The sequence below is a fragment of the Eutrigla gurnardus genome (assembly GCF_963514095.1).
Source record: "Eutrigla gurnardus genome assembly, chromosome: 2".
NCBI lineage: Eukaryota > Metazoa > Chordata > Actinopteri > Perciformes > Triglidae > Eutrigla > Eutrigla gurnardus.
In genome coordinates, this window is record NC_139916.1 from 7,056,613 (window position 1) to 7,073,507 (window position 16,895).

Sequence of the window (16,895 nt, forward strand, 5' to 3'; positions counted from 1 at the left end):
GATGGTGAGGCCACCAGAGGCCCGAAGATGGGAATAATATTCTTGATTAAAAAGAAATATAGGAAACAACATGCAGCTGTTGGCTTCGAGACAGAGGAGGGAAGACAAAATAAAAAGAAAGGGAGAAAAAGAATATCGGTAACGACACAATTAAACTTGGCTGGCCCACACACATTTTGATTGGACATTGTTTGAACCACCGATATGTGAAGTTTGGGGGGGAAAGTGATTCTATCGTTTCACTGATTTATTCATGGTGGGTCCTCACGGGATCGCCAGTTGTTTTCCAGATATTTCTTGAGAAGTTGTTATGTATTTGAGTGCGTTCCGGTGCCTCGGACCACCCTTCAAACACACACGCCCACCTGCACATGTCAACGTTTGAGGAAGAAGAGAGTCTGATGATTTTTCAAGATCGTCCGGGATTCAGACGGACTCCAACGTATCAATATCTTCCACCTGGCGTGCGTGAGCTCGTCAGCGTGCGGGTAATTGTTTCCTAAAGCTCTTTGCTGGTAACAGGGGAAATTTAACACGTCTAATGGCAAATGCTGATGCGGAGCTCTCTTCCTCTCTCTGCTATGAGCATCAAAAGCCTGGGAGTCACACTGAGAAGTCTCTTCTGCATGTAGGCTAATGGAACCATTGTCTGTCAAAGACATCTTTCAAAAGGACATGAAAATTACAGCCAGAGATCTTTTTGTTTGTGCATTTTTTAATGCACATTTTTGGGCAAGATATGACAAAATACATGTTTGGAACTGACAAAGTTCTTTGTCCCCTAATTGGTTATTTGAAATGGATTCCACAAGTAAGTTTCAGCGAGCAGAATTACCACCCAGTCAGATTTGCAGCGGTGCAAGTTTTATGGTTTGTCGCCGTAACACAATCTTTCCTGCGAACGAACACAAAGGAAACAGTAAATCAGCTCCACGGCCACGATTCAATGAAAGTCATTGTGTTCTCGCAAAAGGCCTATCTGATTGTATACATTTCTGAACGCGTGCCCAAAGACACGCATGAAACCCCACACTGCTGTGTGTGTCACTGAGGGAGTAATAAGCATGCAGGGGAGTCAGCTGCGTTGTGCGTTGACTGGATAAGAAGCAAAATAAGCCAGTGTGATCAGGGGAGGGATCGAGTGAGATTAAAAGATTTAAGGCTCCATTTGCCCATGAAGATCTGATGCCTATCTGAGGCGAGAGCCAGTGATCCTCCGTCAGGTCGTCAAGGTGTCGGAATAAATCAACCGTGTCTCCATCTGGCCACTTTTCAACAGTTTCTTACGCGAACGCGTGGCCACATTCCTGTTGTGAGGAGCAAAAATGTTTCTTCTCGTCTGAAAATCGTTGGGTTAGGTTATTTTGTCTTCTCCTGGGTCTAAAATATAGTAAGTGATTCATGTCCCATTCAAAAAGCAAACACTGTCTGGTCCATGCTGTGAGACTGCCAACACCAGCAGATACTGAACAATTGTTTGGCTCGGACCTGGCATCTGAACGCTTCTCCGCACACGGCTCCATGTTGGCACCGGCCAGCAAATAAAAAGCAGCGGCTGGCAGTCGCAGACCGAGCAAGTTGTGAAATGACCTCAGTCCTATTTTCATACTCGGGCGTCTTCAGTCAAAAAAGAATAGCTCCCCGTCTTAGACAAACATCGTCTATATAACTGAAACGTCTAAATGTAGTGCTCCAGACATAATTGTGTCTTCCAGTTGGGAGACAGGTTGCTTCTCTGAGGCAAAAATAAAGCCTCCATCACATTAGCACACGTGTCCCCATGAGTCCGCAAGTATGCGTGATGTCACAGAGTTGTTTATTTTTGCAATAAAAGTCACTGGGATATTAACATTGGATCTTCTGTTTGAGAGCTCATTACTTTGCTTGTTTTGTCTTAATCTATCTTTATCTTGATTCTGATTTTAATATGTCTACTTCTTTGTTACGAAGAAAGAAAATGCTAGCAATGGAAACAAAAGTCTCAGGCATTAGGTGTCCTTTTCATTTCAGTTCAACACTATATAAGGGAACAGATCACACACTATCACAACACACTGAATGCAACTGTGTTCACACACGTAATAGAAAAGAATAAAAACCCAAATTCCAATCTGAATTTATGGAAGGGGACGTTATGATTCGGGACTATTCGGTATTTATGGAATGGACCACCGGAGGGAAAGGGGGGTCACCCAACAATGTTTAGTCTTAGTGGGCATGAGGCTCCCTTTATTGCAGGAGCCTCATGGGGCTCCAACTCTACCACTGAAATATCAGCATAGTTAAGGGATTTATTTTATCAATCAGATCTGCGGGGTCAGGGGGTCATATTAATTCTGCCATGTGTATTGCAGGGTCATGTTATAATAAATTATATGTGTGGTGGTTATGCATAAAGAGGTCTGAAAACCCTTCCGGTGGGTCTTAAAATAGATAAACAGTCCCTTAGTGGTCAGGAATACAGATGAGAAAGCAAACATATGTTTCATATGTTTTGATAGAATATGAATGTATAGAATGCTTGGGTTGTAGATTTTGGACAACTCCCCCAAACGTAACCAGTGATTGTAGGTAAAGATGCACAGCAGATTGCTTTCGTGCTACATTTGGGGGCGGGCCGCCGCGTCGGGATGCTAAGGTGGGTTCCCTCCCCCATGGGTGTGTCCACCGCCGGCAGAGACCTCGGCGTATCCACCTGCACGAGCCGCTTCCCTGCTCACTCCACGCTCGAGCGCCGCTGCGCGTGTCCAAACGCCCGTCTGCTCCTCTTTTTCTCCAGGAACAACTCTATTTGTTTTCTACGCCTGCTCCCGTGGAAAATACCGGGAGCTGCTGATGCGATTTTAGAAATCACTTCAAGTTGATTTTAAACCCGAGATTTTGTTTGGCTCCGGGGATAATCGTGCAGGATATCTGCGGCGGAGACGCTGCTGCTGCTGCTGCGTGCGGACGGAGGAGCTCCAATGATCCGGAGTGGATGGTTTTACATGTTGACCGGCTTTAACGCAATATTCAGTGGAAGGAACTAGAAGGTAGGTCGTTCATGCACGTGTGCTGTTTTTCATACAAGTCGTGTTAATTATGATGTGTTTTTATTATGTGCGTTTAAATACATCAGGAATCGTTGGAGTCGAGCAGAAAGGGATGGTGCATGTTTGCTGTTTCAAATACATCTAGAAAGTTCTCTCAAATTATTTAGAAAATTAGAATTTTGACATTTGGAGTTTATTTTATTTATGTGTTTTTAGCAACAGCCTTCAGTCCACCTGTCTTTTATGTTTTCGGCGCAGTTTTAAAAAATGTACATGTAATGCAAATAATACAAAATCAACTGTGTGTGCGCGCGCGCACTGAAAGTTTGTGTGATTGTGATGCTGCTGCATATCTTCACGAGCTGCTCGTCACAGTGACTGACTGTTAGCCCTGCAGTTTGCCACTTAACGCCACTTTTCACGATCTGAAAAAACCCCTCTTAGAAAAAAGACACGTGGTTCGTTCTCACGTCGCCGTAACCCAAAGCCCGGTCACGCTTTATTTTGGTTTACGGTCCTCTTTGGAGTTGTGCCTCCGGGGCTCAATGCGGAACTTGATCTTAAACCCTGGCTGACAGTTTGACCTCAGACTCGGATCCACGTTGACGGGTATAAGATCATCACAGCGGAGGACCGCTCATAGCTGAGACTTTATGATGAGATGATGAACTTCTGCTGCCTTTTGGGGGCTCCCGTTTGGGATTTGAGTGCTGCTGGTAAAATTCAGCGTTTGAAGCGCAATAGTGATAATATTTCTTGACCAGCTTACTTTAATGAACCGGGTTTGTGTCCATGTGAGGAGTGAGGCTTGGTGGAGGGTGTCTCCCTCTCACTCTCCCAGCTGGAAGGAGACGTTCATCCACGCTGTTGCTCCAGAATAAGCACATATAAGGAATATAAGGTTATAAGGGCTTTGTGTCCCCCTGCTTATATGACTTCACTACCAAACTGTTATATTAAGTGTATCGGCCCTGTTGTCTGACGCTCGTCCCTCTCTTGTCCCTCAGCTCCTGGACTCTCCTTCTGCTCTGTTAACACACGGAGGGACAATGTTGTGGGACGGACTGTGCTGGCTGCTGGCCCTGCTGGCGTTCTCCTCCGGGGCCCTAACCTCTGGGCCCTTATCCTCCGGGCCCTTATCCTCTGGGCCCTTGTCCTCCGGGGCACTGCCCGCCTTCAACGAGCCCCGGTCTGCTCCCAGGATCTTCCTGTCCTTCAAAGGTAAGGCACTCCCTGCTCTGCCTGTGGCCCCACGTTGTGTAGTCCTTCTCTACAGGCGTGTCGATCGGGATGTATCGCTGCTTTCATCAGTTTTTTCCGTGCCTTGGTCTTGTTGTGGGTAACCTATTGGCACTAGGGAGCATTTCCACCTATGGGAGAGTTTGATTGTGTGTCGATGCGAGGGGAAGTGCTGCTTGTTGACTCTTCAGCACCAGAGCCCTGGCTCGCCATCAGTTCCCCAAACAGGCCTTTGTGTGACCTCAGCTCTCTTCTGAAATCAAGTCCGATTTACCACTTGGCTGGGCTCACACTCGGGGGCAGATCCAGCATGTTATAAAGGGTTGCCAGTGCCACATGAGACCCCCCCCCCCCCCCCCCCCCCTCTCTCTCTGTCTCTGTGTGTGCGTGTGTCTCTCTCTCTCTCTGCCTCTCTGATTCACACACACACTCTCTCTCTCTCTCTCTCTCTCTCTCTCTCTCACTCTCTCTCTGTGTGTGTGTGTGTGTGTGTGTGTGTGTGTCTCTCTGTGTGTGTGTGTGTGTGTGTGTCTCTCTGTGTGTGTGTGTGTGTGTGTGTGTGTGTGTGTGTCTCTCTCTGTGTGTGTGTGTGTGTGTGTGTCTCTCTCTCTCTGTTTGTGTGTGTGTGTGTGTGTCTCTCTCTGTGTGTGTGTGTGTGTGTGTGTGTGTCTCTCTGTGTGTGTGTGTGTGTGTGTCTCTCTCTCTCTCTCTGTGTGTGTGTGTGTCTCTCTCTGTGTGTGTGTGTGTGTGTCTCTCTCTCTGTGTGTGTGTGTGTGTGTGTGTGTGTGTGTGTGTGTGTCTCTCTCTCTGTGTGTGTGTGTGTCTCTCTCTCTGTGTGTGTGTGTGTCTCTCTCTCTCTCTCTGTGTGTGTGTCTCTCTCTCTCGCTCTGTGTGTGTGTGTGTGTGACTGTCCTGTTAAAATAGAGTTTTGTGATTCCAGCACCGACGTGTCTTTCGTGTCCATCTGTCCTTTGTGTCCTTTTATGTCCATCGTGTCCTTTTTTTATGTCCTTTTATGTCCATTATGTCCTTTTATGTCTATGTGAAGCTCTCCAGGTTGAATAGCACCTCCGCCCCTCAATAAGACTTTAAGCGTCGGCCATGAGGCCGCCACTCTTCTGATCTCAGCTCCTTGTTGAGTTTCCATAATGTCTCACCTGTTTTGCTTACCTGTTTGTTTTCTCCCCCCCCCCCTATGTCGTTCTCTCGCCCTCTAATGGAGTTGGATTTCACCCTCCGCTGGTCTCTCACATTTGCTTGGTAGAAAAGGAGTTAATTTATTTTCTACTTCTTCTTTTTTTAATTGAGCTCCTTTTTGGTTTTAATTAGTTCCGGAGGTTACTTTATGCCTCACAGAGCAACTTCAGATAGCTGGAGACTGGAAATGCACCCTGAGCTGTACATTCCCTAATTGTATTGGGTTTGCACCTCACTGCTGGGAATAACTCCGTAATGTGCTTTTATTAATTTTTTTTAATGCGCCAGTGTACTTAACCAAAACACTTGGCTTAAGGTTTCATGATATCTGTCTCAGTTGGCGTGTGTGTGCGGCAGATTTGTTGCAATAAGCACCTTGTGATGATGAAACGAAATGAGATAAGAAAACAGACTGAGCTGCCGACTGTAGCAGCTAATAGTATATTTGTTTTGCTGCTTGGTTGAACTTGCTTCTGTCTGCGCCCCAGCTTCACGTGTCTCCCGGGGAGGTTACACACTATCACTTCCTGCTGGTTATTCGTATTTCCCGATGCTCGTACAGAAGATGTTGCTGCTTTTGGCTGAAGTCCAAAACGCGTCTTTTGCTTTTCAATGATGTGCCCTCTTTCAAAGAAACAGACAAGGGTTATATACATTCAGTAGATTCGCACACATTTCTCTGAACAACTTTGATAATATCTCGTATCTCGTCTGCCATTCATTAATCACGATTTTTTTCCCTGGAACTCTGCGTCACTGAGAGCGAAAGTATTTTCATGCATGAAAGCCTGAACAAATCAAATCACATGTAACATCACAGTGACGCAGGTTAAGTTTAATTGCTGAAGAAAATCCTGCACTTTGGTATTTGGATCATGGACATTATTACTTGAACTCATTCAAGGTATTTTTTGGAATATAATAGGAATTGTTGAATCATTTCCTTAAATAAATACATGAAATATATGAGGGAATTTGAACTTTTTTTCAAGAAATTAAAAAAAGTGCATTTTCACTCACCAATTTTGCAAAATTAGGTTTACAAAATAAACAACCGTAAGCAAACTAAGCTGCTAATTTAATCTTCAGAGGTTCCTAAAGTAGCTACTGAGTGTGTTTGTGCAAGCTGAGTTATTAACCGTGATAAGGACCGAGGGAGCAAATGGAGGCTAAGACCAAAGGAATGTCCATTCAAAGCTCGTAGCGATAGATCATCAACCCAGACTTCAAGAGTCACACACACACTTGCAAAACACACGACTGCGATGCTTCGTTCAAACTAAATATTGTGCGTTTTTTGTTTTTTTTGTATTAATTAAAAAGCATAGTTGTATGGATACGACTTAAATAAAAGGTCACCGTTTTGTAGGTGGATTCTCTGTAGTCATAAAAGACTGAACCAGGTTGGCTTAGATCAGCTGCTAAGAGCTCCTATATTTACTTTTAAACAAGGTCTATAATCACATGCTATTTTAGTGCGCGGGGCTCTGCGAGGTTGTGACCCTTCAAACAGAAGCCGGTCACACCCGAGGTTAACTGCCCTCAAACTGTGGGAGAATGGCACCATATTAACAAGTAATAGCTTGTTACGCTAATCCACGGGCCCATTTGAAAGTGTTTAACTTTGTTTTCCTTCGACCTCTCCGGTCCTCGCTGGAACACCTGGGTGCAAGGTTAGCTCTGGGAAGAATGCCAGACAAAGCCAGGCGGTCCTGTGATTCCCAGGGACAGGGATCTTAAGGTTACCACCCCCCCCCCCCCCCCCCCCCCCCCATGCCTCTGTATTTTCCCCAGCACTCTTTGTGTCCCCGCGTAATGCGTCAATGATTGCCGCGGCGGAACAAAGACTTCTCTATCGGCTCATCGCCCAACATTTTCAGGGTTAACACAAATGGCGAGATGTCCTCCACATCTTTTATTCTTTGAATAATTAGGAGCTGCTACTGAGTTTGAACTGTACTGCTTGTTCTCTACCACAATAGACCTCATCTTCCACGGATTATGTTCCATAGATTAACAGGTATATATATATATATATATATATATATATATATATAGTGCATGTGAAAAGCCCTTTGTCTTCCTCGAGTTAAATCAGGGTGACTTTCCGCTATTAGGTGGTCCTGTCCTGTTGGCGTCCTTTAGGCTTCTCTGGTGAGGTATTTTAGTCATAACCAATCATGTAGTGTCTTGAGATTTCACTCCTTTCTCCAGAATGTGGCACTGGAGACGGAGCAAAGTGCCCGAGCCGAGCCTTGCTGCAATCAAGTCTGAGCAATCAATGAGCTTCTGAAAGCTTCTCCTGCTAGCACACGACTTCCTTGGATGGATCTTTAGTTGGGCTATCGTCCAGACAAACCTGAAAGAAGGTGCTCGTCTGCAACAATCCCACAGACGTTTAAAACGATCAAAAAGTCACATGCATGAGTCGTTTAAATCTCTCCGAGCTGCTTCCGCTGCCTTGTTCCGTCTCTGTCTTCAACTGTGTTTGACACATCATTAGAGAACATCTCATAACCTAGAAAGCCTCCCAAAGTAACGTCATTAATTAGCCATTTCATCAGACCCCATTATGTATAACATGCATCATCAGAGGTGTTGAACATAACGAGACATGCACTAAAGCAGTAAACTTGGTAGATTGCCACAATGGAATTAATTTATTGGTAATGTGCAATAATGAGAATAACCTTTGAGGTGCTCCTCAGATGAACATCTATGTGCGGTATAGAAGTGGGGACCGCCATGAAAGAGACATAGTGTAAGAAGTTAAAGCTACAGTAAAGAAATGAAGCGGGGCTGCTTGTTTATTTCCAGGAAAGCAAATAAGCTTTTTGCACCGGCTAAAGTCCTCGGTGCCCCATTTGAGCCGCTGCGTTATCTTCCTCGCATCCTCTCCCTGCCAGCTGTGCTTGTTTACTTCTTTCCCAGCAGATAATCATCATCATCGGGACGCGAGGGGAACAAGTTTGTCACAGGGCTTTTACTGTCCCTCCCCCAACATGCGTTCACATTCTTAGAAATTAGGGATGGCAGAATGCTTTCTATAAACGCCTTTTGGTCACGTTGCCGCCCGTTCGTGCACGCAGTGCCTTTTTGATGGCGTCATGCAGCGTTGTACCTGTTGGCCGAAGCAGACAGCCTTTCCCCCTGCTGATGTCGGGACGCTGCAAAATGTTTCCACAGACGTGTGGCGGCTTTCAGCACGCAAGCCCACAGCAGTTATTACGATACTTTGCTACTTTCTCCCCCAGAGATGCTGCTGGAGGAGGAGGAGGGAGGGAGAAAGGAGGGAGGGAGGAGGGGGGGGGGGGGGGTAGTGCATCCCAGCAACCTCTGCTCTGCAGGATGCATGCTGTCAAACTATGATTATTCAGGAGAGAAAAACAGAAGGCGACAGCTCCAGTGCTAAATATAGTGCCCTTCCTGTCTGTTTCGTTCTCTTTCTCTCTCTCTCTTTCTCACTCTATCTCTCTCTCTCTCTCTCTCTCCCTCTCTCTCTCTCTCTCTCTCTCTGCCTCGTCGCCTTTACTCTACACTCACGCCCTCTCTATTTGCTTGTTGATAAGAGGTTGGCAGTGTGAGGTGAGGGAGGAGAGCACCCAGTATGCCGCCCACAGCAGCTGCTTTAGTACACTCAAATGAGAGAGGGAGAGAGAGGGAGGGAGAGAGAGGGAGGGAGGGAGAGAGACTCTAAAGTGCCAAGACTTTCCTTGAGAGGAAGGCAAACCGGCTAATGTATAAGGGAGGAGTGGGTGGATATATGCACAGAGAGGTTTTGCATACCAGCTCGCAAACTTCCATCGCAGGCTTGAAAGGAAATAATGTGTCTCCATTCATTGTGAAGCCCCCTTTTTTTTTCTTTTTTTTTTTTGTAGTCATTTTCGGCTCCCCACCCTTTTAATGGTGTCACAGAGGGAAACGCAACACACGGTGAAAAGCTCTAGATTGAAAACACTTTGCTGCAATTTGAATATTTCTACTGAGCTGGCAACCAGCCCGTGCCTAAGCGCTCATTAATGCCGGGGTCTCCTCCTGTGGTGATTACAAAATGCCGAACATCCAAATGAAACTGTAATCACTCTGCCATTTATTTATCCAGTCTTTAGCTATTAGGCGTTTTTAATGGTGAATTTAATTATGTGTACGGGGGAAGAGCGGATCCACTCATTCAGATCGCTCCGAATGAGCTCGTCTTCCTCGTGGCGGTGGAAACGCAACACCTCCCGTTTAATGATTCATGTCGTTTGACAACATTGTAGCCGTTTGGTTCAGGAGCTCAAACTTTAACCTTCTGGGTCACAACAGTGTGGCGTAAACAATGACATGCTGTAATGTGAGATTAGGGAGCTGCCAGCAGACGGCATGAGGTTTACAGTGGGTGTGAGGACCTCCTTAAGTACACAAAATCTTCTACTTTTCACTGATATTGAAGACGTATTAACACCTTATCATGTGTGTTTAAACAAACCTTCTCATCTCATGCACAAATAATGGAGTGTTATGAGACCCAAGCTTTTTTAAGTGCATCTCCAACTAAGCAAACCTAACTAAAATACTGATGTCTACGCAAAAATAAAACAAAAAAGTTAATAGTATTTTCTTTTGTATGTAAATGATAGTGTACTGTGTGTAGGCGATGCTTTGGCAGACTCGGTGAATAGCCCTTGCAGCTCTGTTTGCTGTGTAAAGGGGGGCAACACTCAGCAGGGAGTGAAAGACACCACGATGAATGTGCGTTTGATCGACAGTGCATCCTGGTGTGCGTTTGTGTCTCTCGGTTTCCTGCTGCAGCCACTTTTTTTTTCGATCGAAATGTGACAGACGGGATAAAAATAGGCGTGAGCCGCAGTCGTACATCAGACGGATGTCATTTCTTCCTCACTGTCGGGGAACTCGATTGGTTCCTGCAGAGTTTTTAGTGAAGTCAATCGGTGCACATCCTATGATTAATAACACAGAAGGATATTTCTAAAAAAATAATTCTCGAGGTGTGACTATGCTCATTATTAGAGGCAGATTATTATGCTGACTGTGATCCAGCTGCTGAAGAGCAGGAGGCTGGTTGAAGAGGACAACAGTTGTCAGAAATAGCTGAAGTGGTTTAAGATTCAGAAGTGACGGAGATGAGCGGGAGATTCATGTCAAATATACATCTGTGTGTGTTTGTGTGCATGTGTGTGTGTGTGTGTGTGCTCAAATACTTGCAGAGCTTCTGTGAAGAGATATGACGCTACTTTTGGTTCGGTTGCCATAGCAGCGTCTACCTGTCACTCCTCACAAACTGAATCAGGTTCAAATGATTCTCTCCACAGAGGCAGAGGCGGGATGTAATCACAGCGCCGTGCTTATATTTCCTCTGCTGTCTCGTCTGCAGGAACAACCTGAAGGAAAGCGGCGCGGAGGCTTCCCGCCTCGGTTAAGACCTGCGAGAAAATCAATTCGCTAAAACAATGGAGATCTTTGTAAGGCGGTGGTGGCGGCGGAGGTAGTGGTGTTGGGCAGGGTTGGAGTGTTTGGTGAGAGAATAAGTGGTTTCTCCAGATGTGGCCAAAAGTGTGGGAGTCCTCTGGGTGTGTGGGGGGGTAGAGGAGGGGGGGCTTGCAGCCTGGACTGAAATTAAGGAGACAGCGGGTCAAGGGCACCTCTCCACTTGTTTACTCAGACAGCTATCATTCATTATCATTTGTCTGTCAGTGTTGGGATCCTGTTACTGCGGTGACCTCGTTCATGCGGTGGCCGTTGTGAACACAGAGAGTGGGAAAACTACACGGAGAAAAAGCTACATGTGTGTGTTTTGTTCCTTTAACACAGAATCTGTTTTGCTAAGCTATTGTTGTTTTAGCTGAATTGTTTCTAATGTCTGTTTCAAGGTAAAAGTCAAATGTATTCTTCAAATACAAAATTTACAGGGGAATGAAGTTCCTTCAGTGTTATTTTGTACACAATAAGTGCAGATGCAAAAAACAGTACGAAGACTGTAAAGAGTGAAATATTTAAGTAATTACAGATATTCTGTAAACTAATAAGAAAATGCATAAGTGATCATTTTAATTGTCTGCCTTGAATGTACAATAAAACCTCTTCAGTCCACGTGTCCCACATGTGTGATTGATTGTGACACAATTTCAATTAAACACTCAAGCTACTTATCAATCAATTATACACATAATTACAGTTACTGTGTGAATAATGTCACCGGCTTTCTCGCCAGATTAAGAGCAGTTTGGAAACAATTAGTCGATAGTTAACTTGATTTAATCCGTCAATCATTTTTATAATGGATTAATTGTTTATGCAGATTAATTGGGGTTTATCCAGTAAAATGCAAACCATTTCCTTGTTCCAGCATCTCAAATGTGATCATTTATTTTCATATCATTGCAAATGAAATCCCACTTGATTGTGAGATGATCAGACACAAACCCTACTGTAAGCTACTTTTTTTTGGCATTTTATAGACTGACGAATGTAAGAAACGATCAAAAGGTGAATCAATGATTATACTTGACGTAGCTGCAGACTGGCTGGACAGGGAGAAGGTGTTGGACATGTGTTTGGCCGCCCTATCGGTGATAACGGGTGTGTCTGAAGCACAGAGACGGGCTCGAGGGGTGTTATCTGTAGAGCTATTGTTTGTATCGCGTGTCTAAGGGGATTTTCAGCAGCCCCATCACATTAATGTTATCTGAATTGGACATGAGTGACTACAGACTTGTTCTCCCCCCCCCCTCTATGGACGTGGACTGACTTGCTGAACTGGAGGAGCTTGTCTTGTTCCAGCGCAGACATCATCCAGGAGGAAGGCAAGGACACGGGAGAGACGGCAAGACGGAGGGAGTCAGATAAGCGGTGGAAGAGAGGAAGAGAGGACTGTCGGGGAGATAGGGCGAGTGGAGGGAAACAGAGCAGAGTGCTAATGGACTACAGGGCATCAGTGTCAGGTTTGCTATCTCAGCCGCGGCGTGGATATATGGAGGGATTTGAGAGTGAGAAGGAGGAGAGGAGTGCGGCTGCACAAAGGCAACGGCTCAGGACAAATCGTGTGTCTGCTTCCCATTAGCAGCGCATGAGTGTCGGTTGAGATGGTTTACCTCAGCTGGTGACTGTTCAGTTGCGTGCCAATGCCCCAGCAGTAACCTCGCACCGCAAGGTTCGACGCTGGGACTCCATGAAAAGGGCCGACTTTCCTCACACTTACATGCTGTCATACAGATTGTCTTGGAAGAAGTGTTTTTGGCACCTGAGGGAATATTTGGACTTGCCCAAAGCGCGGTGCGAACCATACATCAAAATAACGTCGAGCCAACGGTCGAATATTTCTGTGTTTATATCATCAAAGTACTGTAGTCTGCTCCGTGCCAGTTTGGCAAAGTTTTATGGGCAGTGCTTCCTTTCATAAATTAAAAAAAGGCCAAAGTTATTTTTTGGAGCAGAAGCTGGGCAACTTCAAGCTCCCGCAGCCTCGTGAAACGTTTCAGGTGTGGGAGACTCAGCCTAATAGTCCATCAAGCCTGTCCGTGTGAACGCCGTGCGTTGGAGGAAGACCAAGTAGCTGTCTGTGATTATTCCAGAAATTAGGCCTGCGGTTTGAGCCTGACCATGATCCTGTGGGAGGCTGCAGTAGTGGTGTCTCACTATTGGATTCTTTTTTAAAAAGCCAGAACATTCCTCTTTCTCTTCCTGCTCCCGTCAGAGCTGTATTTCCATCTTTTAAGCGTCGGCCCTCCTCCACTTTTAATACATTCTCTCTACAGGACGCATAATTGGTGAAAACTGAGCGCTCAGTCAGATGCTAACATCATTACGAAGCCCACCTCCCGAGGTTCAAGATGTAAATGCTCGGTAAACGGCGAAGCCTCCCTTGTCAGCTTGATCTCCCCCTCAATCGGATTTGTATTCCCCACGATTCCATTAGCTGCCGTGGCTGCAGGCGAGTAACGCCGGAGTTTGAAGGTCAAAAACCTCCTGAGTGAGATCACCCATGTGTGGGCGAGAACCCCCTGAACCCGTCCTGGACCAACGAGCAGAGGACAGCCAAGCGGAGGAGGAGGAGGAGGAGGAGGAGGTGGAGGATGTGGTGCAACATGAGGTTTCCAGGCCTTGTTTTCTGGGTTCATGCACTGATGGGCTTCCTGATAATGCGCTGATTGTGGAGGGGAGGAGATGGCCTCTCATCCCCGATCATTGTGGCGGTTGCATTGACGTGATGCCAAGATTTTTTTGTTCTTCCACGTCTGCCCCCGTTCACGCCCCTTTTCGCCTCGACGCTTTGTTAGTCCACCCTGTTCTCAGGAACCCTCTCTAGGTGTCCCTAATGGTATGTTGGCAGTGCTGGCCGCGGTGTCCGTGCTATATATGTGTGTGTGTGTGTGACTGCATACATATGTATGAATGAGAAATAGGAGTAAGGGCCTCCTATGTTGCTGTTGTTATTGTTGTTGTTGGTGTCGACGCCTCACTCATCCCAGTGAAAGGGCCGCTCGGTCTCAATAGAAGAGGGGCGTTTGTGTGGGCCGGTCCATCATTCATTTACCTCATTCATGTCGTTGGAGGGAGGGGGGGGGGGGGGGGGGGGCAACGCTGGCACGGCATTAACGTTCAAAGCGTCTCCATCCGTCCTCTTCCTCCCTCCGCTCTCTCCTTCTGTCTCTTATCATTCTCGTCTCTCTCGCTCGCCCCCCCCCCTCTTGGCACAAACGCTGAAACAGTCATCACTCAAAGCTTGGCTGTGATCCGGGGCTTTCATGTTCCTGTAGGATTCCATGTTAGATGAATCGATGTGCTCCTCCGGACCATGTGCTGCGCCGCACTACAATGATGGAAGACCACAGGCAGCCCCCTTCGGAGAGCTTATAGGAAGCAGACACAAACTTCTTCTTTTTGTTTTGTTCCACGCCTGACAGATCGAGTTTTAATGTGGTGGACTCGGCTGAGAGTCACAAAGTGTCTTTTGACATCGGAGGAAGATCTCCAGCCTAAATGATGCTTTGTTCAAGTGTAATCGTATTTGGAAGGTTTTAAAAAGCTCAGAATTAATTAGTCTGTCTTGTCGTTACACCAGTGTTGCTCGCATAAAGAATCGGTGCACAGCGTGAAATGTGCCTTTTCACCACTGTGGCCGGATTACACTGTCCCATTAAACCATCTATGCATGATTGATTCGCCACAAAAACCACCGCGATGCATTCGGAGCAAATTAGACCCTAAAAACAACAGGAACTGCACCACACTGCTGTTCGGTGACATTTAACAGGATTGCTCTGCGTCACTTAAAGCCTTATTGTTTTTTTAATATATTGTTATATATGCAAGTGTGTTGAGAGATTGAGTTCCGCAGATTAATTGTACCCGTGCTGTTGTAGTCGCTTCTTGGCAACCGACCAATATAATCATGCGGCCGGCATCACTGCACGGCATTTGGAGGTACATCAGGTGTGCAGTTAATTCTTCAGTTAAATACATCCATTACTTCTAAAGCCGCCATCAAAATAATGTAGTCCCTCCAGAAGTTTTGGAGTCCCTGTACCCACGTGAAGTTGTTGGAAAGGTTTTTTTTTTTTTTTACTTTGTTACGTCAATTTTTAAGGTTTGATTTTTCATCAGCCTTAAAATTAAACATGTCTCTCCAAATGTTGGATTGTTTCCATTTTAACCTCCTTTTTTTCCTTTCAATGCTAAATATCATTTGTAATAAACACAGAGACCATTTTCTCCATTAATCCTCAAAATGACAAACAATTAAGATAAGGAAGCAGCTGTAGAGATAACTCCTGAGTTATAGAAGTGACATCATCACATTGGACCCCTGTTATCGTGCGACGGACTGACCTTGACACGCTTTCGGTATCGCAGCAGTCCTGCAGCAGTGAGATCCAGCCGGTACATTCATTCAAATAAACGCCTCGTTGCCACATTTTCTTTTTTTTTTCTTTTTTTTTTTCTTGCAGGAACTGATTGCGTGACAATCAAAAGATAAATTTCTCAGCACTCCCAACTGTTTCTTGTGCAAATGTTGGAAATGATTCACCAGTTCGTCAGATGATCACAACCAGACTGCTGGAAACGCTACAAGAGAGAAATATGGCAAGCAGCAAACAAACAAGCCCCAAGCAGAACCAAAGAAGATAAAAACAACTTGTCTTCTGTTCAGATCTGATGAATGAGAAACGGATAACAAAGATAGAAGAAGGGAGTGTTAGCATGAGAGGCCACTCAAGAGAAAGAAGGGAAAAAAAAACTCTCCCATTCCCTCCATTCCTGGTGTGGATCAGTCTGTGTTTGGTTGCCTTATCAGTGCAGAGCGGATGGCTAAGCGCTGATTTATGAGAAGGTATGACAGCGGATGATAAGAGGGGCTTTAGCCTCCATGTGTCCGTGCAATCACCGGCCTCCTTCAACACCTCATGTGAGGATGGAGGGATGGAGGGATGGAGGGACTGTGACCAAGCTTTCCCTCTGTCACGCGTGTTGCCTCCTAACTGATAAGACTATTTCCTTCCTCACATGTTTTCCTTTTATATCGTTCTCCAATCAAAAACTTCCAGCTAATACCTTCTTCTTCAACACCGTCTGAGTCTGGTTGCTTAAGTACAGACTTGTTGCTTTCGCTGCATGTGTGAGCCTGAAGCCAAATAGCTACGAATTGCTGGATCATACTGTAAAAAAAAAAAAATGTGGTTATGACAAACTGCAGCTACGCTTTTGAATGTGTTGCATCATGACTTGTTAACTGTTGGGAAAAGGTCATCTCAACATTTTCCTTATCCGTCTCCATTTGTGCATAATACTAAATCTCACTGAGCAGAACCGCCAACAATAACATGCCAGCCGCGTTCTGATCCGCTGTTGGTATTTGGGTGCTTACCCTGTAATCCGAACAGGGTGGGAATCTTATTTGTGTAATATTGACATGAAGGGTGAAGGAGAACCATGATGTGATTTTCTTTTTATAATTTATGCATCTTTTATCTCCTCCTGCCTTCAAAGTTTCCCCGTTTTGCAACTTGTCCTTTCTAATACACCTCCCCATTCAAGCCCACAATTTAATTTGTGAAACTTCTCCTTATTAATATCAATTTCTCACTAACTAGAGCCATTCAAATATCCTCTCCCCACTGTTCCAAAGCAGCCGCACTCTGCACACCGACCCTCCTGGTCACGGGGGGTGAGGAGGAGGTCGTGGGGGTTACGGGGTAGGATGTCCCATCTGTCCGTCAAACATGAAAGCGGCGAAATCAACAAGCGCTGGTGTTTTTAAATGGGAGGGATGAGAGTGTCACTCAGCCAAGGGAGTAAAAAAGGCAGTGGATTACACAGACAGACAGTAATCTATAGGTCTGTCGGCCTGTCACTCACCCTGACCTCGGGTAGCTTTGCTTTAATTGCAGGCTGGGATGAGAGAGCGGGGCCCGCCTTTTAGCAGAC

General features: G+C 45.6%; 1 protein-coding gene across 1 annotated transcript in view; it reads left to right on the forward strand.

Moving 5' to 3' along the window:
* The first annotated feature begins 2,787 nt into the window (after positions 1-2,787).
* The window catches only part of sema3fa (sema domain, immunoglobulin domain (Ig), short basic domain, secreted, (semaphorin) 3Fa), a 45,600-nt gene continuing 31,492 nt past the window's right edge, over positions 2,788-16,895 (forward strand). The window contains exons 1-2 of the mRNA XM_084020730.1: positions 2,788-3,032; positions 4,040-4,253. Of these exons, the coding sequence (XP_083876856.1) occupies positions 4,082-4,253 (172 nt within the window). The 5' untranslated portion in view covers positions 2,788-3,032; positions 4,040-4,081. The remainder of the gene's footprint in view (positions 3,033-4,039; positions 4,254-16,895) is intronic.